General features: G+C 38.6%; 4 protein-coding genes across 5 annotated transcripts in view; 2 read left to right on the top strand and 2 right to left on the bottom strand.

Moving 5' to 3' along the window:
• Positions 1–24,239, top strand: part of LOC118270299 (thyrotropin-releasing hormone receptor) — a 117,077-nt gene extending 92,838 nt beyond the window's left edge. Inside the window, exon 4 of one of the 2 annotated variants that reach the window (XM_035585827.2) lies at positions 23,032–24,239. In XM_035585827.2, coding sequence (XP_035441720.2) covers positions 23,032–24,064 — 1,033 coding nt within the window. In that variant the 3' untranslated portion in view covers positions 24,065–24,239. Of the gene's footprint in view, positions 1–5,760; positions 7,631–23,031 lie in introns of those variants that run through there. The other variant, XM_035585825.2, reaches the window with a different exon arrangement.
• On the bottom strand, positions 12,929–13,910 carry LOC118270354 (attacin-A-like). The gene has a single exon (XM_035585919.2). The coding sequence runs from the start codon at positions 13,832–13,834 to the stop codon at positions 13,070–13,072; it is 765 nt and encodes a 254-aa protein (XP_035441812.2). The 5' UTR covers positions 13,835–13,910; the 3' UTR covers positions 12,929–13,069.
• LOC118270352 (attacin-A-like) lies at positions 12,929–21,663 on the bottom strand. Its single transcript, XM_050698097.1, has 2 exons — positions 20,839–21,663; positions 12,929–13,079 (listed from the first exon to the last, which is right to left on the bottom strand). The coding sequence occupies exons 1-2, from the start codon at positions 21,591–21,593 to the stop codon at positions 13,070–13,072; spliced, it is 765 nt and encodes a 254-aa protein (XP_050554054.1). The 5' UTR covers positions 21,594–21,663; the 3' UTR covers positions 12,929–13,069.
• Positions 16,142–17,094, top strand: LOC118270353 (attacin-A-like). The gene has a single exon (XM_035585918.2). It carries the CDS (start codon positions 16,220–16,222, stop codon positions 16,976–16,978), a length of 759 nt encoding a protein of 252 aa, XP_035441811.2. The 5' UTR covers positions 16,142–16,219; the 3' UTR covers positions 16,979–17,094.
• Positions 24,240–25,567: the final 1,328 nt, after the last annotated feature.

Raw genomic sequence — 25,567 nt, 5'->3', positions numbered from 1 at the left:
TCAACACCGAAAATACCATTTTTAAGTAAAAATTGTGTCATTTTACTAGTGGGTACTCGGCCTAAGTATGCTTGGACATTTTGACACTAATTCCGTTTCCAATAAGGAACTTATTGGTCTCCTCGGACCTTGAGGCTTGTTTTAGTTTTACACTCCGACTTATTGTTTGACATGTTGCTACAAATTGGGAGATTAGTGTTACTACTTCCTAGAAAAATGTTTTTGACATAATGTTCCGATGCATTTACTGATAGAAGATTATTATTGGTTACATTATTGCAATTTTAGTGTGCAGTTTAAAGAGAGAAATATGTCGAGTTTACTGTTAGTTTTTCCTATTGATATCAGTACGAGTTTTGAAAGAAAACACTGAACCACTTCTAGTTGTTCTTTTTACAAAACGTTGCACACTAGGATTTTCTTCTATGTCGTGGGTGTACAAACATTCTAGTTCACATACACATGGCACCCAGACCTGACACCATAATTTGTGGAACACACAAATAGTTGCTCCGTGCGGGACTATAACCCGCTACACGTTGCCACTTGCGTGGCAGTCAGTTGCTCAACCGCTGCGTCAACCGTGCAGTCAATTGTCACATGGCTGTCATTTAACTCCCATATTCTAGCAATAAACTTTTCAAAAATTAACCAACTTCACGTCTACAATTGGTTCAGTCATAAAAGTCACGACTGTTCCTTTTAATCAAGAAATATTTTAAGAACGAAACTTTAAAACAAACGTAAAATTTTCTGGTCCTCGCGAACAAATTCTAACATATTGTCCGCGTTGTTTTATGGTTTTCCAGCGGAATAAGCGCTGCTAACATATAACGTGAAGCTATAAAGCTGCTGGACGTTTGTCATAACGTTACTTGCAAGTTCCCCCGCTTTGCATTTTATTGGCTGACAACATCAACGCTACGGTCCCGCCATCTACAAAATGGATCTTAAATTTGTTCACAATAGTTTTTACGATTGTAATATAGTGTGTTTTAGTTGTGAGTAGTTTCTTTTTGACGTTTTATGTCGAATTGTTAGTTGTTGTTGGTTGGTTTTCGACTGAGAAATGGCAGGTGTTGGTTCTATAAACAAGAAGAGAATGAATCTAGTAATAAAATATTACGCAGTAGTAGTCGGTGCATAAAATATAGGGAAATGTAGGCGCATATGTATGTTTTTCTTGTTTAGTAGATGGAAATATAGAATTCAGAACATCTGCAAAATATTTTATATTAGCCTAAAATCAAATCCTGTATCTAGTCAATTAACACAGCAGGAACACTTTGAACCACTTTAAACCGAATTACCAAAATTTTTATTTTATCCAAAAGTCAAGACATCCCAGTAATATTACATTTTCCAACCTAAAAGTTAAATCGGAAACCTGCTTTACAATCACAATTTTATTCACATAGAAAGTTTAACAAAAGAATTATTCTACTGTTTAAACACAAACTGTCTTGCATTTCGTTTCAACCATATTTCCTCCGTACAACTAAGAATTTGTAGAACAGGAACACTAGCTTTCTAGTACATTATTCTAAAGAATTTTTAATACCACAGCTTATTGGAGTCTTGCACGCCACACTGTCCTCTATATTGGTTCCGGGTTTAAATAATAGATGGCGTTTTGCAATAAATCCTGCGTCAGTCGGCCATACTTGTCTGACGTTCCGTTTAGTTCAAATAATTGTTTGAGCATACCGTTTGTTGAGAAGAATAGGACTTTTTAATTTGAAATTCTTTTGCTATCGAAGGAAGATTGTATTTAACTAATATTGACGTTTCTTTAATAATATTCCACTGTCTCAGTTGGTTTATACTCTTTTTAATGTTCTGTCAATAGGTAAGCACCGAATGATCTTTGAAGTTATTCAGTTTTTAGAATCATTTTATCATTTATTAGTCTTCTGTAGTTGATGTGTACATTAGTAACCTAAATTATACTAATTAGATTAAAATTACATTGTTACTTCGATTGAATTAATTAGTAATGAATATAGTAAATAGTTTTTACAACAATATTCAAAATTAAAAAAAAAAACTTTATTTTCGTATTTAAGAATTAGCAAATGGTTATTGAAAGTATCTTGAACTATAGTAAAATTTATCATTAATTAGTATTATTTAATTAATTACGAGTACCTATTAATATTGACACTCAATTTTCTAACCTATCACTTAACATTATAAAGCATATTTTAAACACCCTTACAGATCTACATTAAACCAAATTCTTGCCTTTCTGTGAGTTTAAGAGCTACAGTTTGTGACTAAAATTAAGAGAACCCTTTACAAAAAAAGGTTGGTACAGTTTTTCGCTTACATTTTGTATGTGTGTGACAGCTATCCGCCATTGTATGTAGCCTGCTTTATTTGTTTGATTGTGTGCTTTTTTGTACTATGCAAACATATTTAGTATACGTCATGGTAATATGGTATATAAACATTGTGTATGGTAAATGTAATTTTTTAACTGTTGAGAACAGGGAAATGGCTGACTTTTTATTTCATTTTCTCAAATAGTTTTCAGTAGGTATATTATGAAATCTGGTGGATTTATTTATTTTCCCTACACTTTATGTACATTTAAACAATGGTAATCAAGGACTTAATGCCAATTTGGAATTCTCTAACAGTCAACTTTAGGATGATGCAGAGAGACACAGCAGTAGATGTAAATGGCTACTACCACAAATTAACATTATTTTGGCCTTGATGGCAAAACCTGGAAATTAACCACCGATATTAGTCCAAAATCGATTTAGATCGACCAAAATTTTTGACAGAAAGTTCATATAATATCAAAAATCGATCTTAATCTTAAAATGTATTTCGTACTAAAAAACTTTGTAACAACTCATCTGTGTACCTACATTCAATGCAAATAAATACTATTCTATTCTATTTCAAAAGCTTTTAGGTTGAGATTGGTTAGGCCTTTTGGCTGTAAATAAATTTAGGTACAAACACATCCTAATGTGTAACTGAACTGTCAGTAAAACGGCATTTCTACTAAAAGTAATTAGTTTGTGACCTATACACATTTGTACGATCTTTCAACGCGATATCCTCCTTTTTGCAAGTTGTCATTACGAATGAAAATTTTAATTGAAGTTTTTTGTGCTAAGCTTAGCTGTTCCAATTTCGAAATTAAATGTGACTTGAATTATTTTTCTTTTATTACTATGTAAGATATATTTACTGACTAGCTTCGGTTAGCAGATAAATAATGTCTTATCATCTAAGTCAGTAAGTAAGTCACTTGTATGCCAAATTTTGTCATAATCCGTCTGTAATTTCAGAGTGATTGACGGACAATTATCCAAACATTCACAACCAAGACTATTTTGCCAGCAGCTTCGCCCGCGTTTCTGAGAAATACTAAATTTCATCGAAAACCGTTCAGTAGTTTTAGCTTGATTGACGAACATGCGTCAAACTTTCACATTTGTAATATTAGTTGATAATTGTAAAGAACGCTTATACATGCGATGAATTTAAATCATACATACATACATATCTTCACGCCTTTAATCCCCGAAGGGGTAGGCAGAGGTGCTCATTATGGCATGTAATGCCACTACAATGTACACCCACTTTTCACAATTTATGTTGTAAGTCCCATGTAATAGGTGGTGAGCCTATTGCCATATACCGGGCACATTTCCAGACTCCGTGCTAATACTGAGAAATTTTCGAAAATCCGAATAACGCCCAGCAATACTTTGCCCGACCCGGGAATCGAACCCGAGACCCCTTATCCGGCAGTCGCACTTGCGACCACTCGACCAACGAGACAACGAATTTAAATCATTCTTTATAAAAAAAATTCTTATGGGTTTCAAAATGTGTGATTTATTTTTAACTATTAGTAAGTGTTTTACTGTGACGTGATGTATGCTAAATATGTTTTCATGATATCACTAACTGCTTCTATGGCACTTTTACATTTTATTTTATCAAATTTTAATGCACGTTTTGATATACGTTGTATGTTCTATAAAATTATAAATCTTCTTTCTTAAGAACTAAAAGTGGTCATACTTTGTCTACCTGTCAAAAATTTTATTGTTTCAGTGTATAATAAAAATGAATTGTAGTCCAACTTCTGATTTAATTCTCTATAAAAAAATAAAAGTCAGTTGTCTAAGGCAATAGATGTCAACTTTAAATCAAATAGCATGCTGAGATAAGGAAAAACTTGAATAGGGTTTTTTAAAATAAGTTAAAAAGTTAAATTACTATTTGTGAATTTAGTGCCAGAAAAATCGATATTCCTTTTGTAAGCATCTTCACTTATTTTTTTTTTTTTTACTCAAACAAAGATAGATTTTAGTTTTATTTCTCCTGGATCCTGGAGTCCGAAGCGACCTACTTAAAAAGAAAATAATTTTAAAATCCGTCCATAAATATTCGTACGGATGATTATTTCATAACAGCGCCTAAACTATTTTCATAGCAGATATTTTATATGAAGGTGTAAAAAAAATAAGTTAGAAAATATGGTATAATTTTTTGTACATTTTTTTGTGGGGTAATTTTGTACTGATTGTGATCCTTCTTCTTTAAAACTAAATAACTTATCATCCAAAACGAACGTTTTGACATTACAAAAGTGCCTAATGGAAAAAAAGGCTTTAACTTTGACTTTGAAGAGTAGGCGAGCTCATACCAAAAGTTGTTGACCATTTAACGTAACATTAATAAAAAAACGAATGAATGGACGTCACCATTAGTCAACGAACCAATTTGGGCACAACCCACTTTCTATCGGCCAAAATATTAAAAGGCTTCGAGCTCAAACCATTCATTAGAGAAAAACAATAAAATTGTTACTTTCGAATACAAATAAGGACTATTTGTCATGCCCAAACGGCCATGAATGATGAGCTATATGATGTTCTATATACGTTTATGTATTGGTTTTGAGATGTTTATTTAACTAGCTTTATACGAACGGCTGCGATCGTATTAAAAATACAGCCGATTTTTCTGGAGCTGATCATTATATGTAGAAATATTAGGATTAAAAGTAGTTTATGATAGTCCCTTCTAAGCTAAGATATCTAACAGTAACATGTTTAAATCGATTCATAAGTTTCGAAATCATATATACAATTTGAAATAAAATAAAAAAATAGTTAATTTCAAAACATTAAATCCTCGTTTCAATATTAGTAAATAATATTTATTTCCAAAATAATAAAATTGTTGACTATACTATAAAGCTCACGATGTTATTGATGACACAAACTATGTATCTATCTTTAGAAATAATCCAAATAAATTGTATAAAACTATTCTTGTATGCACCTACGACGTCAAGAATTTTATAAGACCAGAATATTTGTGTTGGCATCTTTTGGTACGAGGCGCCTAAAACGGTCCATTAAAAACAAACTCGATAAATAAACCAGTCAACAAAGACTTTAACTAAGAAATTAAAATTAATATTAATAAAATATAACGTGTCATTTAGTTCTGCGCATAAAATTTTAATGAAGAATTTGAATGATCTGCAGGAAATTACCTCTCATAAATGTCCGAGTGATTTAATATTATTCGCACGCATAATGGTGTAGTATGTAGACTATGTAGGTTGGTTACACAACACATAAATATCAGAGGTAGCGACGCATCATAATTAGATGATACACCTATTATTATTTTTGTAGATAGAATGTTCTGTTGCATAATTTGTAGTTTTATTACAAGCTTCGTAGAGATCATTATCGTTAATTTTGTTCTTTTCAGCCCAATCCTGGCGATAGCTGAGCACCACACCGTCACCCGCCACGACGGCTCCACGTACGCTCAATGCCTCACTCAAGCTGTCACCTTCTGGCAAATCACATTCTTCATCGCCATCATAATCCTCCTCTACGTGCTACCTCTAATCATTCTCATAGTATTATACAGCGTTATAGCCAAAAATTTAATCACAGCAGCTTCTAAAGTTGTTATGAATAAAACTGTTGATCCTTACAACACGAGAGCAAGGAAGCAAGTCATATTGATGCTCGGTACTGTTGTGTTATGTTTCTTTCTCTGTCTCATGCCGTACAGAGCTCTCACTCTATGGATAATCATCGCACCAGCTGAGTTCTACGACGATGTCAGTCCTGAGAAGTGGTACAACATACTATACTTCGCCAGAGTCATGCTGTACATAAATTCTGCGATTAATCCTATACTTTACAACTTGATGTCTTCGAAATTCCGCATTGGATTCTGCAAGGTCTGTTTGTGTTATAAGAGAAAGTTAGAGGATAAGACAAGACGAGCTCAGAGGACGATCACGAACGGGTCCACAACGAGCAGTAGCCTGACTCGAACGACGAACAGTTTAAAGAAACTATTCAGCCAAAGAAGTAGTATTGATCGAACTGACACCGAATCGGAAAGTAAGGAAGAAGTAGAAAAAGGAGTGTTTGATAGAATATTTACTAACAAAACGTTTGTGAGGCAGCAGTCAGCACCTGTTTGTTCAAGTACAAAGCCGGTGATAAACAGGATGAGGAGTGAAGGGAACATAGAGATATCTGAAGTTATTGACGTTGAACATAAAATTGATAGGGAAGATAGTGGGGGATGTGACGTTGGCAAGTTTATTGGTCATTCCAATAGTAAAAATATTAGGTCAGACATTGATATAGATCCGGGTCGCAGCCAATCGCTGAGACGCAGTGTCTTAATAAAAAGTGCCAAAGCTAGAAGCGTGGATTGTGAAAAGAAATCTGTGTCGTATCAAAAGATTACTGTTGATTGTGTTGTTGCCTTTCAGAAGTCCAAAAGTGTTGATTATGAGTTCCCGGAAAGTTTTGTATAGTTTTTTATATTTTTGTTTATCACAGGGATAGTGAAATTGTATTCGTTGTAGGTTTAGGCTTATGAGATAATGTATTCAAAACTTTAATAGAAAAACAATACAGACATTGGTTGGCGCGGTGGCTGGGCAACTGGCTGCCGTTCAACGTGTAGCGGGTTCGATTCCCGTGCGAAACAACACTGTGTGAAAACAGCACAGTGCTGAAATATCGGAAACTCACAGAAATTAATTAAACATGGTAAATATCCCGTTTTAAGTTCTAATGATATTACTAGTAACCATGTCAGTTTAAAAACTTATACCAACCTAAAATGCTATATTTATTTAAACAAAAATTGAAATATTTTGTAAAGTGTGATAAAATTAGCATAAATTTTGATGTAAGAATATTGTAAAGTAAACTTCACTCATAAAACCTAATAAACATGTAATATGAGAGACACAGGTGCCCGTGAAGGATATTGAGACTTTATTGTTATTAGGCATAAGGCTTATTTTAGTAAAACGTAAGTAATTGCACATATTACATTTTACGCATGTACAAATTATGTAAGTAGCCAATTTGTATATTATACTTTTTCCTTCTTATTGTATTTTTTGTTATGTTAATGAAACGAAACAATACTTGGAAGCTAAAATAAAGAGCTATAATAAAGAAAAATACTATTGAAATCTATTTTATAAAGACGTATTTCTTCCAAAGAATTGCTTCGATTCAGCCAAACTATCCAAACAACATTTGACAGTATTAAACAACTCTTTTATGATTTGTTTCTTGTGTATAAATAATAAGATATACTTTTTCATACAATTTTTTTGTTCAACTCTGTTCTTCATCCGTTAATTTTGTAGCTGTTTATGTAGAACTGCATTTAGTAAACCTAGCTCTTAGAAAATGCCAGTAGAATATTAAGCTTTATGTAGTATTTAATTAGAGTTGTTTTACTTTAATTACATGTCTCCACATACGAATAAGTAAGTATTAGACAATCATGCATGCATGAGAAGCGGGCGTCCGCCATGACGGCTTCATAAAAACTATTAAAAAAAAAAAAGAAATATTACATGACATACAAATTATTTTATATTTAAACTAGCGACCCGCCCCAGCTTCGCAATGGTGATATATTATGCATGTATTATACATATAAACCTCCCTCTTGAATCACTCTATCTATTAAAAAACCGCATCAAAATCCGTTGCGTAGTTTTAAAGATTTAAGCATACAAAGGGACAGAAAAAGCGACTTTGTTTGATACTATGTAGTGATGCTTCGTTTAGGTACCATCAACAACCTGCCTATACATAATTATGTTACATAAATATAAGTATATTGTTTGTTCCCTATTCCTAATGTAATTAAAGCCTATTATTTATTTATTATGTAGATTAGATAAATAGACAAATTAAAGGAGATATTAATTAAAATACATATAAGTGCCAAAGTTCTTAACCGTTTTTTATTTTACCTTTGTTAGGGTACATAACAACACAAAAATATAGCTTAGTTGAGTCCCTTTTCGCTAGTGCTAAGCTATTTGTGTCATTGAATATGTTTGGTGGAAGCCAAACGCATCTACAGCAACGTAGCATATCACATCACTGGTGGAAAAGAACACTTCTCTTCATATCTTATTAGTGTGGAAGAGCCGTCTCGACCGGAGTGATACCACGGCCTCACAGAAATCCAACGTGAAACAATGCTTGCGTTGTGTTTCGTTCTGTGAGTAAGGTTACCGGAGGTCGAATTCCCAATCTTCCTAACAACCTTTAAATTCATTACCCCTAAACACCGGCAACGCACTTGTAACGTTTTTGGTGTTTCGAGTATCTATGGTGGCGGCGATTGCTTACCATCAGGTGATCGCTCAGCTCGTTTTCCGGCCTATACTATAAAAAAACACCAGCTTTGAGTGACTTGTCGAGCGACCAACGTGTCCCAATGGAATAGGTCCCTTAGAAACAGGAAAAACGTTTTAAATTATAGACTTAATAACAAGCAGAAGGCGTCACATGGACTGGTGACAATAAAGCGCTTTCCGTCTTAATATCAAGCTGTAAAATATGTACTTTGTGACAACTGTTGCTCAATGACTCTATAAAACGTTTAATTCATTAATTAAAATTGAAATGATGCTGATGTATGCTAACTTTAACTGCGTCTTTGGTCGAGAGAAAGTTGAAAGAAGATAGACGAAGAAAAGGATTTGGATTCGACTTCTGATCCAGGTGAAGTAGTTATGGGTTGTTTATAACTGACTCGGTCATTACTAATGACCGAAGTTTGAAATTTTGATCCATTTATCTGTGATGACTTTTACACGTCAAAAATATTAAAATCTAGATAAGGGCGTTATTTCCAAATTCCTAACGAACTAACTCTGAGAAGAAATGTCGAAAAAACTCAGAGGTCACAGTCGTCACAGATGTGTGAGAACCGTTCAACTGCACGGTTAGTGCTGGGCTACTGGCTGCCGCGCAAAGGGTAGCGGGTTCGATTCCCGCACAGATCAACTCTTTGTGTGATATACAAATTGTTGTTTCAAGTCTGGATGCCATGTGTATGTGAACTTGTATGTTTGTAAATGCATCCTAGTGCAACGTTTTTTTAAACAAAAGCCGTGCTAGTTTGTTCTGTAGTGGCCTTTTGAGGAAAGATCCACAACAGTTTGAGCGGACCAGTTCAGATGGTCCAAGAATTATCTTGAGCCATCTAAACGAACGAATTGAAATTCATTATTAAATGAGTGTTAAACAACAAACTTCTGTGTAGGAGTCATTGGCATAGTTCTTGTCCTATATCACTAACATACAAAGCGAGCAAAATAACCTAAATTATAGTATAAGCCTAATCGAGGCAAGCAACTATGATTTTATGCATGCTTTGTTCAAACAATGCGCATACAACGAGCTAAGCTGGCGACGTATAGTTTAGTGATGTTATGTTGCTCCTTAATTGAAACCGAAAGTATCGGATATCTCGAATAAAATGTTACACGTAACGGAGTCAGACGTAACAATTTTGAATAAAAATTAGCAGAAGTGATATGAAATTGGTTATGTTTGCCTTTTTATTATTTGAAGAAGTTTTCAATTCAAACATAGCTGAAAAATAACACCACATTAGAAAAGAATTGGTTTCAAATCCTACACTTCACAGGCAGTTGCTACCCATCCCTTGATAACCGGTTGCAGTTTTAAGATACATCGCATGATACGAGACCAAGATATAATTGTTAATATTCCTTCAATGTCAACTGGTAACTAAACTGTTTCCATCGAAAAGCCTTACTAGCAGTGGCGTAACTACAAGGTGACAAGTCGGCAAATTATTACCGCCGAATGGGACCCCCGTCCACAAAGTCGTACATGAACTTCTGTGTTTTAAATAGACAAAGGGAGCTCATCCGATGAATTTGCCATGAGCCTCGAATAGTATAATTATTCCACTGCTTATTTAACTACCTTTACCATTAAAAGTGGTACGTTGTTCCATCAAAGACCAAATAGTCTAAACCGTATCCAGATCCGAAGTGACACATCCCTAACATCACTAGTATAGCTCATCCCAACGATACAGCAGACAATGGCCGCTATCAGTAGCATGTTAAGTTATTGCCAAGTTTAAGTTATGGCATATTGTGAGCTAACAATGGGAGTTAGGGTTGCTTGTATGTTGTCTTAAAAAAACAACATATTTAATACTTTTTTTTCTTCTTCTTGAATTGCCACTAAGTCTCCGATACAGTGTTGTCAACTATACTGCCAGTGTCAAGTGGTGTTGTTACTACAGGTTGGAGTCGTTTCTTGAAGTCATGTCCCTTACACACACTGTTTGTCAGTTATGATGAAATGGTAAATGGATATAGGTCTCGGTGTTACTTTCAAAATCAATTTTTAACGGACTTAAAAAGAAAGCCCAATTACCCCCCTTCCCAATCTCCAATTCCCCAACAACCCCTAAATTCCTAACGGCGGCGGCGATTGCTTACCATCAGGTGATCCGTCTGCTCGTTTACCGGCTTAATCCATAAAAAAGAGGTGGTTCGTTCGTTAGTTTTCGTCGTCAACTTTTTTATGTACCGTATGTTCACCGTTTATTCAAAGATCCATTTCGGATAATTCTTCATTTGTTTGTATTCTCACTTCGTCTAGATATGATGATGCGACCCCAGGGAAACCGAGGGGACCTTTAATTTTTTTTAATTTATCTCATATACTCGTTTTCTATCATCACTCGTTTCAATTCCTATACCAGTCTTAAAACTCCTGTCCACCTTCCTTCAGGTAAATAGGTACAACGCACCCCCAAACATCAGAATTCCAGAAAACCTCTTTCATTTCCTACCAATCCTCTTAACGCAAACTCACATTTTTATTCCCTTTTTTTTTTTTTTTTTTTTTTTTGAGGGTGGAAAATCATCCAATGACTTCTCCCGCCTTGGGCGAGGCGAGAGGGAGTGTCAGACTCTTACTGACTAAAAACCACCCCGTTCCTACTCCTGCCCGTCGAGCCGGAGCTCCGGTAAACCCGCTAGGTAGTCCGCAGCTCCGGATTAGGCATCAGCCCTACTGGGCCCCATCTGTGGCGGTCTGATGGCTCTTTGAGGCGCGCGCAGAAGGCGACGCGCCGCACGCACGGGTCTGGTTCTGGTCGGGCGGCGAGCTACCCTTGCTCACCGTCCGCAGACCCGCACTTACGGTGGCCGGAGATCGTCGCGCGATCCCCGACGCCCGGAGTGTCTCTCGCGACGGCTGGGGCGTGAGGAGGTTCGTTCTCTCACGCGCCCCGCCTCCTCCTTAGCTAGCATGACTGCTTCGCAGAAGGAGGAGACAGCATCCCAGTCCCCCTCGCTCCGCACCATGGCTTGTATCAGTGCCGGACGCGAGAGGGCGCCGTCGCCGACCACATCCCTGAGGACACGGCGGTGCTCAGCCCACGCAGGGCAGACCGCAAGCGTATGTTCCACCGTGTCCTCCGGGCGGTCTTCGCAGTGATGACACCCGGGCGTTTCCTCCCGCCCAATCAGAAACAGGAACCTACCGAAGCTTCCATGTCCGGTAAGCACCTGCGTCAGGCGGTAGGTGAGGACGCCGTGGCGCCTCTCTAGCCACTCCTCAAAGAGGGGACTTACCGCTGCAATGACAGCGAGCCCAGCCCTTGGTTGCGACAGTCGCTGCTGCCATTCCGCCATGAGATCGCGCCGGAGCTCATCCCGCCACGCATTAATCTGGCGCGGCAGTGGAGTTTCGCCCCGGCGACGCGCGTCGGCGCGCAAACTAAAGACGCGCGCGAGCACCTTCGCCTCCAAATCCCACGGCGGGAGTCCGGCAAGGAGGTTGGCCGCCTCTCCGGAGATCGTGCGATATCCGCGGATCACTCGAATGGCCATGACCCTCTGGGACGTGAGCAGCGCCCGAGCTGGCCGCCGCATCAGGTTCGGCGCCCACACAGGGGCTCCGTAGAGGGCCATGGACCGCACGATCCCCGCGTACAACCTCCGGCAGGAGGCATTTGGCCCCCGAGGTTGGGCAGGAGCCGCTTAAGCGCAGCCCCCGTCCGTTCCAACTTAGGAGCCAAACGTCGGAAATGCTCCACGAAGTTCCATCGACTGTCGAGGACGAGTCCTAGGTACTTCATCGTCGTCTCGACGCCGATGGTAACCCCTCCCGCCGTTGCATTTTTATTCCCTACAAAGAGTAACACGTGTAATATTTTCTTAGAGTAGACAACCCTTGTAATACGTGGTTAAACATGATGAAGGCACCCAGTGAATCACATTTGTTTACCAAGTTTAACCTCACCGCTGTTTGCATAGGGTTCAAGGAGTACATCAACTTATGTAGATGTAGGTATGGTATATAGAATCGTAAAGCAAAAACTTCTTAGGTTCACTAGAAGACTGACTAACAGACAGAATTTTTTTTAATACTCGGATACTAATAATGATTGCACGGTTGGCGTGGTAGCTGGACAATATGATTGTTTTTTTTTAGTTTCTTAGACATGGGAATCTATCATCGTCAGCTTCTAAAGTCCTACAGTCGTAATGCATAAGTCACTACAGTCGTAGTAATAAAAATGTTCCAGATTATTTTTTAAAGTTTATTTTTAAATTAATTCTGAATAGGCTGTTAAAATTCAAGAATACTGAAATTTATTTACATGATTTTTCTCTTAATTCACAACATGGAATTAAATGAGATATGTTAATAATACTTAGAATAACGTTCTAGAATGACCTGCCAAGATTAAAGGAGAAGTTAGGCTTCCAGCCGCTGCTCATGAAGGGAGATTCGAACTTCTTAAAGCCGCCGCTGAAGTCCACGGTAGTGGTCGGGCTGCGGAACAGGTTCAGGTTGCCCATCGCGGAGTAGTCCTTGCGGTCCAAGAACGGAGTACTGGCCATGCCCAGAGACGCTCCCACCTTGTTCTTGTACATGTAGTCGACGCCCCCGCCGTAAGTGTTGAAGTTGGGCACGTTCGGGATGCTGGGCATGTTCCTTGCGACAGAGCCGGTCACGGCCACGTTGTGGTTGTCGTTGTGGAACACGTTCAGCTTGCCAGCGCCCGACAGCCTGTCCCCGAACCCGGGGATACTTTCCTTCATCACCGTCAGTCCGTGCCCGTTGACGTTGTCCAGAGCCAGACCGAAGCCCTTGGAAGCAGGCTGCAGCTTGTTGTTGAAGTCCATGGAGCCGATAGCGCTCACCACATTCTTGTCGTTGTGTGCGAGCGGGATCTTAGCGCCCAGGCCCATGCCGCCGTCGGAGTTGAGGGTGACGCTGCCCTGCGCCTGTCTGCGAGTCCTCGCCAGGTGCTGTGGCTGGTAGGACTCCTCTAGGTCTGGGAGCAGGTCTTCGTGCTCAAACACTGGCCGTCCATCTTCGTCGAACCCGAGGAGCTGTATTTGTTCGTACGTTGAGTGGTCCTGTGGTAGATGTCTGGCGCTTGCGACCACCAGCACTGCAGCTAGTACCAACTTGAGAGCGAACATGTTGGTATAATGTATGTGGATTAGTTTGCTTCAAGTGTTGGATGTACGAGAGAGGATCTCGAATGATGCTGTAATGGAACTGGACGTGCCAATTTATACTGCTTGCTGACTCAGTACACTGATAAGGGAGATGAGTCCCGAGCACCGAGTGAAATGTTCATCCCCGTACCTAAGATTAACATTGTAGTTGTTATCGTAAGACATTGGTTTATCATGTGTGACATAATAACCTACTGTCGGGTCTCTCTGCATCACTTGAAGAATCTATGAGAGAATGCCACCACAATTAAGAGAAGTAATTGCATTACTGATTCTAGTGATTTCACATTTTTTTCTCAACTCGCTACTAGCCTATGCTAGTAGTCTAAAGAAACAGTTGTGCCCAATGGTAAAAGTTCACCACTATTACATGGGACTTATAACTTCTTATAATCTACTTCATTCTTGTGGTTGTTCGTCATGTATAGTGGTGGAAGTGGCCATTAACATGTACCCCACAGGGTCTGCCATTTTGCCTAGCTAGGAATCATTAAGTTGGACTCGATCTACGAACCGAAAACTGAAGATGTAATCTGGTCATATCGTGCACATTGCATGTGTGATCTGCGCGGCAGATATCTTCGGCATGTCCTTATAATACTACTGGAAAATAAGTAGGTAGTTTTTATTCAAATAATAATATTAAGTAGCTAGGAATAATTATTAATCTAAACTAACACATTATTTACAACTTAAAAATACCAAAAAAAAAGTAGGTATAATATTTACCTTTTTAAACATAAAAAAAATCCGTTTTCTCAATGCGTAAAATTATTCAGTACTGTTATTGTTCAGTTCGCATATGAACGCCGCAGCTTTGTTTCCGTATAATAGAGACTACATAGGTATGTACGAAATGTCAACCGATATTTCACCCTTTTTTGGATAAAATTGCCAAAACTCCTAAAACACTTTTAAGTGTGGGAGAGCCATGCTTCGTCACGAATGGGTCGGCTCGACCGAAGTGATAAGAAAATTTCAAGATAACCGACGTGAAACAACGCTTGCGTTGTGTGAGTGAGGTTACAGGAGGCCCAATAACCCCCTTCCTAATCCCCGAGTCCCTAATAAACTTAATTAATTTCCTAACCCCCAGAAGGCCGCCAACGCACTTGTAATGCCTCCAGTGTTTCGAGTGTCTATGGGCGGCGGCGATTGCTTACTATCAGGTGATCCGTATGCTCGTTTACCGGCTTATACCATAGAATAGTCTTTATTGATTATTTCAATTAAAATATTGTATGCCTATAGAAATAATATCTACAAACGTCTAATAAATACTTATTTATACATAATAGATTACAAAACAAAATTATCTAACATTTTAATAGTACCGTAATTAATGCCAATATGAACTTGTTTAACCTCTTTATCTTAACACGGGTCATCGCTTTTATTACTGTAGGCCACTAGAGGTCCACTTGTGATATCATTCGGTACAGGGGATTCCTTTTTACTGAGAATTGTGTCTACTGGATATTCCAAGAATGTGTTTAGAGTCAACAATAGTTTTTTTAAGGGGGGGGGATCATCCAATGACTTCTCCCGCCTTGGGCGAGGCGAGAGGGAGTGTCAGACTCTTACTGACTAAAAAGCAGCCTGTGCTCTTCGAGCCGGAGCCCCGGTAAACGCGCTAGGTAGTCCGTAGCTCCGGTAGGGTCAACAATAGTAAGAATGTACTCAATACTATGTAACTCGATAATCTTCCAGCATTTTATCCGTTGAAAAGGAGTTGAGAGTTTTTTTCAGAACTTTTATTTGCACTAAATAAATGTTACTATTCCACCAAAGATTTTCTTAATGACAAGAACTTTGTTATAGTATAGTGCATAATATTTACAAGTAGGAAATAAGTAATACTTGTACACCGATTCGGTAGAATGTATGAGACATTAATTAAAATAAAACACCCATTGTAACTACATTCTGTGATACATTTTATTATTGTTCTAGTTGTGACTGAAGACAACCTATCCCTTATCGAGATCTAAGTTATTTCAGAGTGTCTGGAAATCCTAGTAAAGTTGCCTTCGGGTCAAACTCTTCGCTCTTTGCAGCTGCCCTTGTTTCAACCGAAACTACTTCTCATCAACAATCTTATTAGATTCTTAAAACCTATTGGCGCTTAAAAGACATTTATTTTGTATACTACAACGGTCACATCTAGTAAAGTTATATCCATAATTAACTCGGGACTCTCCTCAGCTGAAGCTAATGATAAGACATTCTTATCTCAACGCACTACTTCCAATATAAGCAGAGTCTCGCCAATACTTCGCATCATTCGAGATCCTCTCTCGTACATCCAACACTTGAAGCAAACTAATCCACATACATTATACCAACATGTTCGCTCTCAAGTTGGTACTAGCTGCAGTGCTGGTGGTCGCAAGCGCCAGACCACAGGACCACACAAAGTACGAACAAGTACAGCTCCTCGGGTTCGACGAAGATGGACGACCAGTGTTTGAGCACGAAGACCTGCTCCCAGAACTAGAGGAGTCCTACCAGCCAGAGCACCTGGCGAGGACTCGCAGACAGGCGCAGGGCAGCGTCACCCTCAACTCCGACGGCGGCATGGGCCTGGGCGCTAAGATCCCGCTCGCACACAACGACAAGAATGTGGTGAGCGCTATCGGCTCCATGGACTTCAACAACAAGCTGCAGCCTGCTTCCAAGGGCTTCGGTCTGGCTCTGGACAACGTCAACGGGCACGGACTGACGGTGATGAAGGAAAGTATCCCCGGGTTCGGGGACAGGCTGTCGGGCGCTGGCAAGCTGAACGTGTTCCACAACGACAACCACAACGTGGCCGTGACCGGCTCTCTCGCCAGGAACATGCCCAGCATCCCGAACGTGCCCAACTTCAACACGTACGGCGGGGGCGTCGACTACATGTACAAGAACAAGGTGGGAGCGTCTCTGGGCATGGCCAGTACTCCGTTCTTGGACCGCAAGGACTACTCCGCGATGGGCAACCTGAACCTGTTCCGCAGCCCGACCACTACCGTGGACTTCAGCGGCGGCTTTAAGAAGTTCGAATCTCCCTTCATGAGCAGCGGCTGGAAGCCTAACTTCGGCCTTACTTTCGGCAGATCTTTCTAGAAATAATTTGAAATCTATATTTAACTGTGATGTATAATATTTTGTCGAATTAACATCAGTATTGCTCATACTATTATCAGTGTTTCTAATCAATTAATAAATGTAAATTATTTAAATATTATTTTGTTTAATTCTTGTCTATGTATACTTATTTATTGAGTGTAAAAGAACAATGTCATACCCATCAAATGCTAAGGGTTAGTCCGGGGTAGTTGACTAAAGCAACCATAGCAGTTTGTAAGCTGCGCCAGAAATGAAAAACTTATGTTTTTTAAATTATACTATATGACGAAGGAGAAATCTACGTGGTGTTTTGAAAAAGTGTGACGTCATCATTGCTGACGTCACAGTTGTTGTTCTCACGATGGTCACCCATTTTGGGGCTTAGAAAAACTTCCCGAGTACTGTAAACTTAGTTTATTCAACTCCCAGAGAGGTCCGTACTGTACGGCGATCGGAGTGCAACTGCCTCGATTGCCTACAGTGCGGGCGTATTTATAGGACTCGGCGCACGAGCACGTGCTTACAAGTTTTAGGTTAAGTATTGAAATTACAATGATAACGTTAATTTTACATCGTATTAAACTTAAAATAATCAACTGATGATTAATAAACTGATTTTCAGGACAATCAAGTGAATTAACCAAACTTATTCTACTTTCTCTGATTAGTTGATGTGGTTGCGCCGACATTATTTATTTAACTTATTATACATCGACATATTATTTATTTAACTTTAAATATTCAACCTTGATAAAGTAAACATCAAAAAACGATATCAAATCCACGTTTAACTAAAACTAAAACTAAAACTAAAACTAAAACTAAAACTAAAACTAAAACTAAAACTAAAACTAAAACTAAAACTAAAACTAAAACTAAAACTAAAACTAAAACTAAAACTAAAACTAAAACTAAAACTAAAACTAAAACTAAAACTAAAACTAAAACTAAAACTAAAACTAAAACTAAAACTAAAACTAAAACTAAAACTAAAACTAAAACTAAAACTAAAACTAAAACTAAAACTAAAACTAAAATTAAAATTAAAACTAAAGTAAAACTAAAACTAAAACTAAAACTAAAACTAAAACTAAAACTAAAATATCATTATTTGTACTGTCTACCCACTGATAGCTATGGCCATCTACCCTGGACTTATATGACGAAACGAATAATTCTCATTGATGTCAAATAATCTTGATTCTTCTGCATCCAAACTATTACAAAGAAATAAGAATTTTCAATAAGTAATTAATTCAGCTTTGTCATGTAATAAAGTTGACAAAAACAAAACCCTTCCTACAGTCGGGTAAAAATGTACACGTTGTATAACATGACTATGTAGGTACTCCCGCGCGGTTTCACGCGCTCTGCTCTGTTCCTATTGGTCGTAGCTTTTCCACCAGAAATGTGTGGATGCGTTTAGTTTCCGCCAATTATATTCATTGGCACACTTAGCTTAGCACTGGTGGAAACGGGCTCAACTAAGATATGTTCTTATATGGAAAGATGCGTGCTATGGATGTGTGCTATGGATGCGTGCTATAGATGGTTTCCCTACTATCGATACATCGCATACTCGAGCTGCGCATCTTCCTCGCACAGCTACTTTGCGGCGGCACATCTTCATAGCACATCTTACTCGCACCACTACATAGCTTAGTATCAGTGAAACGTAGATATTACATCCTCACAGCATAGCTACATAGCACATCTCTGGTGGAAAATAATTACACTGGTAAACAGTATTTTTGTTAAACAAAATCGAGTCGGTTTTTTAAACACTACTACCTACCCGCATATAAACCTCATACTTAGTTTTGTTTGATCACCCTCAGTTTCCATTAAATATAAACTAAATTGATTACGCGAATTTTGCTTACCGACGTATGTTCCCGATAAATTATTGAAATCAAAACGGTTTTTTTTGTGATCGTCGTTTCTGTACATCGTAATAAGATGCCCAGAGTGTGTGTAAACCATCCTGATAACTTTTGTTACATTTGCGGTCAACATACTATTAAAAGTCAACGTCGTAATTTGACATCATCATCATAGTTAATCATAATCATTTATTTAATTCAGACCATGGTGTCCATTTAGTTAGTAACAATTTTCTTATACACTAGTCGTGTTAGTAATATACAGAAACAAATTATAAAAGAAAAATAAAAACAATATAAGTAAAGTAAATACAACAATCACCGCCGCGCCACCCCATGACAAATGGCGCTGCAGTGATTGATGTAACTGCAATCCAGACGACTAGCGATCATGCTAAGGATGCTGTTGGCGCTGCCACGCACTCTACGCACCAGGGAGGCACATCTTTTACGCATCGTAGTGTAAAAGCAGTCGACCCGATGTTCAGCAAACATCCCTGACGCACTACAGAATCGCCGCAAAGTTAAAAACTGTTATTTTAATTATATTAGCTTACAAGAATATGGGATGCAATATGTCGCTCAAGATACACTTCTTACACTCTCATTTGGATTTTTTTCCTCAAAATTTGGGAGCCATTAGTGATGAACACGGCGAGCGATTCCATCAGGATATATCCAACATGGAAAAACGGTACCAAGGCAAGTGGAGTCCGAACATGTTGGCTGATTACTGTTGGACACTCAAAAGAGATGTACCTGACGCTAAATATTCCCGAAAATCCTGAATAAAAGTCAAATGTTAGTTGTTTTTCTTGATTAAATTCAATTTTCAACCATATTTACTTTAAAAAAGTGTATTGCAGTTGCAAGAAAACTGAGGGTGACTGAAACTTTTCAAAAATGCAGATTATTAACAGGCTAATTGTAGATACAAAATATCCCATTCAAATTAATTTAACTTTCATTGAGGTCATTTTTGTCACACAGTGTTATGGGTAGTAAATAACAACTGAAACGAAAATGTTAAATCGATTATACATCGTTGTGGGATGGGGTATTATTTATTCCTTTATTTATCCTTAGTACAGAAACATGCCTCTCTCCCTATCATGTGAAATCTATGGGCTTAGAAATCTTCTCCTCTAATAATATCTTCTGATTTATTCCGTTGTGGAATTCATGTCCTTGGAACTCATGTCCATTCATTCTATTCATCATCTATTGTAGATTTTAGCTTACAAACGTTGCAGCATTTTGGAGTAGTTGTCTCCATTAAAAAAGCGGCTTACAAAGAAAAACTAAAGTTGATTGCCAGCTGGGGCTCAAGTGGAGTATCAAAGTGAGGCCAAATGATCATTCCACCCGGACCTGCGGACTACCTAACGTGTTTCCGGAGCTCTGGTTCGAAAATCAGGATTAAGGACGGGGTTGTTTTAAGTCAGTAAAAGTCTGACACTTCTCTCGCCTCGCCCAAGGCGGGAGAAGTCACTGGATGATTAGAAACCCCCAAAATAAAAATTGGTCATTCCAGAATATAGAAGAACTTTTAAATAAAGAAGAACTTGCAAGAAAATTTCTGGTTACTTTTTAAAACATTAACCGTCTGTTTCGCTACCTTTATATAAGTGCCCGATAAACTTATGTGACAGATAGTGCATAAAAATTACGTTCTTAATTCAAAGTTATCTGATACATAGCGGCTATCTAGACATTGTGAAACAAGTCCTAAAACCAGAAACGAAAATATTAATAACTAAACATTAGCTTATCTAACTCGAAAATCATATTGTAAGAGTTCAGGTACAGTCAGCAGTGAAAAGTCATAGTTAGTTAATTTTCATTTATTAATACAATTTATAGATTACATAGCAAATAGTATGAACAATACTGATGTTTATTCTTATTATTACAAATAAACAGTTTCTTACACTTGATTTAAATATATGAGTTTAAAAATATTTCTAGAATGACCTGCCAAGATTAAAGGAGAAGTTAGGCTTCCAGCCGCTGCTCATGAAGGGAGTTTCGAACTTCTTAAAGCCGCCGCTGAAGTCCACGGTAGTGGTCGGGCTGCGGAACAGGTTCAGGTTGCCCATCGCGGAGTAGTCCTTGCGGTCCAAGAACGGAGTACTGGCCATGCCCAGAGACGCTCCCACCTTGTTCTTGTACATGTAGTCGACGCCCCCGCCGTACGTGTTGAAGTTGGGCACGTTCGGGATGCTGGGCATGTTCCTGGCGAGAGAGCCGGTCACGGCCACGTTGTGGTTGTCGTTGTGGAACACGTTCAGCTTGCCAGCGCCCGACAGCCTGTCCCCGAACCCGGGGATACTTTCCTTCATCACCGTCAGTCCGTGCCCGTTGACGTTGTCCAGAGCCAGACCGAAGCCCTTGGAAGCAGGCTGCAGCTTGTTGTTGAAGTCCATGGAGCCGATAGCGCTCACCACATTCTTGTCGTTGTGTGCGAGCGGGATCTTAGCGCCCAGGCCCATGCCGCCGTCGGAGTTGAGGGTGACGCTGCCCTGCGCCTGTCTGCGAGTCCTCGCCAGGTGCTCTGGCTGGTAGGACTCCTCTAGTTCTGGGAGCAGGTCTTCGTGCTCAAACACTGGCCGTCCATCTTCGTCGAACCCGAGGAGCTGTACTTGTTCGTACGTTGAGTGGTCCTGTGGTAGATGTCTGGCGCTTGCGACCACCAGCACTGCAGCTAGTACCAACTTCAGGGCGAACATGTTGTTACTATGTATATGGAGATATTTGGTTTGAAGTGTTGGATATACGAGAGACGACTGATGTGAAGGAGACGAATGTGCCTGTTTATATTTGCGGCCGAGGAAGTATATAAATAGATAAGAGATGGGAGTCCCGAGCCAGTCTTTCCCCGAGTTGAAGATACCTACTGTTATTAACTTATTGAAATACCTATATTGCAGATGTTCTACTCATAAAATTGTACTAATTTTGCAACTTTAATTTAATGTTCCAACATTACATTGTAATTGCATTACTTTTTTCACTGTAATAATCTACATAATTGTGCCACAGTGTCTGTTACTGCGACAAGAGCCGTCATAGCTGTATAATCGGTTTTAATCTCTGTCTCTAGAGGTCCACTGGCTGGACTTAAGCCTTCTTCACACGATTTCCTGCCTTCCGCATCCAACTACCTCAGACTTCTATTTTAAGATCATCGGAGGGTTTAGTGCGAGTTTACTTTACGTGTAACGAAAACAAACTCGTACTAAGGGTACAGTTCATCGAGAGCAGGTGGGCGTCCCACACTACGTCAAAGCTTTATAATTAGGCTGATGTATCATACCAAGGTCATTGAGTAAAATAATTATGAGGAGATACCCAGAAATCCCCTTTTCTAATTGATAAGCCGCAGTGACCGCAAGTTGAAGACATAACATAAATATGTAATAACAACAATAATAACATCCTTATCAATGCGGTTCTCTCCCGTTTATAGCCATCTCCCGTTTATACCCACCAGTATAAATTGACCTTTGAATGTGTGAAGAGATCGTACTAAGCGAGACCATGATAAAGTAGTTTTTTCAGCTTCATGTGTAGCACCTTTTGGGACTTGTAAGCCTGTAAGTATTCATTGGCAGTTTTGGTATTAGTCCCAATTGTAGCATTGTAGGTCCAATTGTACAAATAAGGCAGCTCATCCTCAGTTACAGAAGAATTTTAATTACTAGCTAAAATTATTGTAGGTATATAGGATGTCTCTGCCCAGGAATGAAAACCCATGCCCAGGAAAAATAAATAAACAGTTAGCAAGTTATTAAAAATTATAAAGTAAGATATTTTATTATGACTGTCCTAGGACAGTTACTCGTATACCAATTGTACACAAATTATTTTTTAAAACCATAGGAAATCGTGATGTTAGCATCCTAAGGGAACACATTCATTAAAACAAAAAGCGAGAGAATTCAAAGCGAACAAAAGAAAAAGTTTTAAAGGTCGAAAACAAATATCAAGCCTTCTAGTATAGACGCCAGCACATCAAGCAGTTCATAATATATTTCAACATTATTACTTTACAATAAAGTTCAATATCTATTGAAGAATGTAAATAGAATAGTTGCAGCTGATGTGGTTGGCGTACCTACAATTTATTAGGTACAATGTAAATAACTTGTCTTTTTTCTTCCACAGTCCCATTCTCGCCGTGGCCACCTTCACCTACGAGGTCTACGATGACGGCACCCAGGTCCCCGTCTGCCTCACCCAGGCAGACACCTTCTGGTCAGCACTGTTCTTCATCCTCACCATAGCAGTCTTCTTCATCGTCCCTCTTGGAGTGCTCCTAGTCTTGTACAGCGTCATAGCCAAAAACCTCATGGAAAACCCCGTCATCATCGCCCAGAACACTAAAAACACCAACAACACTGGTAATGTCGTCAGGTATAGAAAGCAAGTCATCCTCATGCTCGGTACTGTCGTCCTCTCCTTCTTCCTCTGTCTCCTCCCTTTCAAAGCCCTCACTCTATGGATCATCGTATTCCCACCAGAGACAATAATGTCATTAGGTATAGACGGTTACTACATACTTTTATATTTTTGTAGGGTTATGCTATATTTAAATTCGGCGATCAATCCAATACTATACAATTTAATGTCGTCGAAATTTAGGGAAGGATTTGTGAAATTGTTAAGGATAAATAAATTAATGAGATGTAGCAGAAATTTGAGAGAAACAATGCAAAGACGTGACACTTTTAATACAACTACGTCGACTGGATTTTCTAGTAGTCAAAACACGTCTGATTCTTTTTGGAGAAGATATAGTAATAGGACGTCATCCCAGAAGATTTTCATTAACAAAGAAAGTAAGAAAGTTAAAGAGGAAAACGTGCAACAAATGAAAGTAGGAGAGATAATAAATGTAGAGAACACAAGACGAAACAGTATGAAGATGATAGCAGCACTAAACGAGACAGACAATGACATATACGCTGACGTACACGACAGTGATTACCCAAACGAATTAGCTATAGACACTGCCAATGAGAACAATAAACAAATACAAATATTAAATCTAGATGTAAAAACTAACAATGTATATTCAATAACTTTAGATGTAAGCGATTCGGTTGAGGGTAGGAACAAATTTGTTTGTATACCAGCGTTGGACAGAGAAAATAATATATTTATATACGATTATAGAACTAAGGAGAGCTTTGTATGAACTGTTTCCTTTGATGTTGCTGGCTGGTAGCCAGACGATTTAGTGCATTTACTTAAGACAGACAAATATATTTGGGATTGATTCATACATCACTGGATTAAGATTATAGTAGTGGAATTATTGGAATAGATTCTGATGTACTCATAAACACTATCAATCTCTAATATTAATTATGGCTACCTAGTTGATCGAGGCGAATGCAAATAATTATGAGTCCAATTCGTAGTGAACATTCATCATTAGCGCTTGTATGGTTTTTCGAAAATTTCTCAGAAGCAGCATAGACTTTGGTCAATTGTGTTATGTGAGTGAGGTTACCGAAGGCCCAATTATCCTCCTTCCCAATCTTTCCAATCCCCGATTCCCTAACAACCCTTAAATTCCTAGTCCCCAAAACGCCAGCAACGCACGTGTATCGTCTCTGGGGTTTAGGGTGTCCATAGGCGGCTGCGATATAAAAAAACTTCATTAATTATTTCTATTAAAATATACGATACCATATAATGTATAAGATACTATCAGGTGATCCGTATACTCGTATACTATAAAAAGTTAATAGTTGGGAACTAGAAGTTAGATATAGATATCCATCTTTGTCTAACCCTTTCAAAGATTAAAGTCATGAGTCATAAGCTCATGACATTATGTTGTTCACGAAAGTTTCATCAACATATTAGCAAAGGAATGTTCATGATTATTTCTCAGTCGCTATCAATCAAAACCCTCTGACATATCGCTTTGTTTCGGGAGTGGCTTTGGTACGAAGCGAGGCAATTTCACACTCAATTTGTGCGATCATTAATTAGGTCGAAACAACCTCTCGATGAAAGTGCCCATCAATTTAAGGACACATTCATTTAGTTGGGAGTAATATGTCCTAGAAATATGTGGATGAAAATTCTTTAGGAGTAAAGATTGCTTTGAATCGTTTCGTTTCAACAAAAGTACTCACTATAGTCAGTAGCTGGACTATGGGCATAATATTCAAGCTTTTTAAATAGAGGGTGAGAATTATCCAATAGCTTCTCCCACTTTAAACGAGGCAAGAGGGACTGTTCGACTCTTAATGACTGAAAACCTCACCTGATGGTAAGCAATCGCCGCCGCCCATAGACACACAAAACACCAGAGGCGTAACAAGTGCATTGCTGGCCTTTTGGCGGTTAGGAATTTAGGCATTGGTGAGGACCAGGGGATTGGGAGATTCGGATTATTGAGCCTCCTCTGTAGAATAAAAACATCATTCGAAGTCCAAATAAATTATTCAATTAGACCAGGAAGGCACTTTTGAACATTAAACAAAGTAAAATTAAAACGTGCCGTTCTGTCTGTCAGTTCCCTACCGAAGCAATTTGCTCATTCATATAAAGTAAATACAGCTTAATATACAAAAACGATCAACGCCCAATGATGTATGGATTCGAACATAATAATTATATCTTTCTTAAAAGGAATGAAGCTTGTCATGTCATAATACAACCGATCATATTTATCCTTCATTTG

The sequence above is a fragment of the Spodoptera frugiperda genome, chromosome 13, assembly GCF_023101765.2.
Source record: "Spodoptera frugiperda isolate SF20-4 chromosome 13, AGI-APGP_CSIRO_Sfru_2.0, whole genome shotgun sequence".
Classification (NCBI taxonomy): Eukaryota; Metazoa; Arthropoda; class Insecta; order Lepidoptera; family Noctuidae; genus Spodoptera; species Spodoptera frugiperda.
Note: the sequence above shows the minus strand (reverse complement) of the source record. Positions and strands in the feature narration are given on the sequence as shown.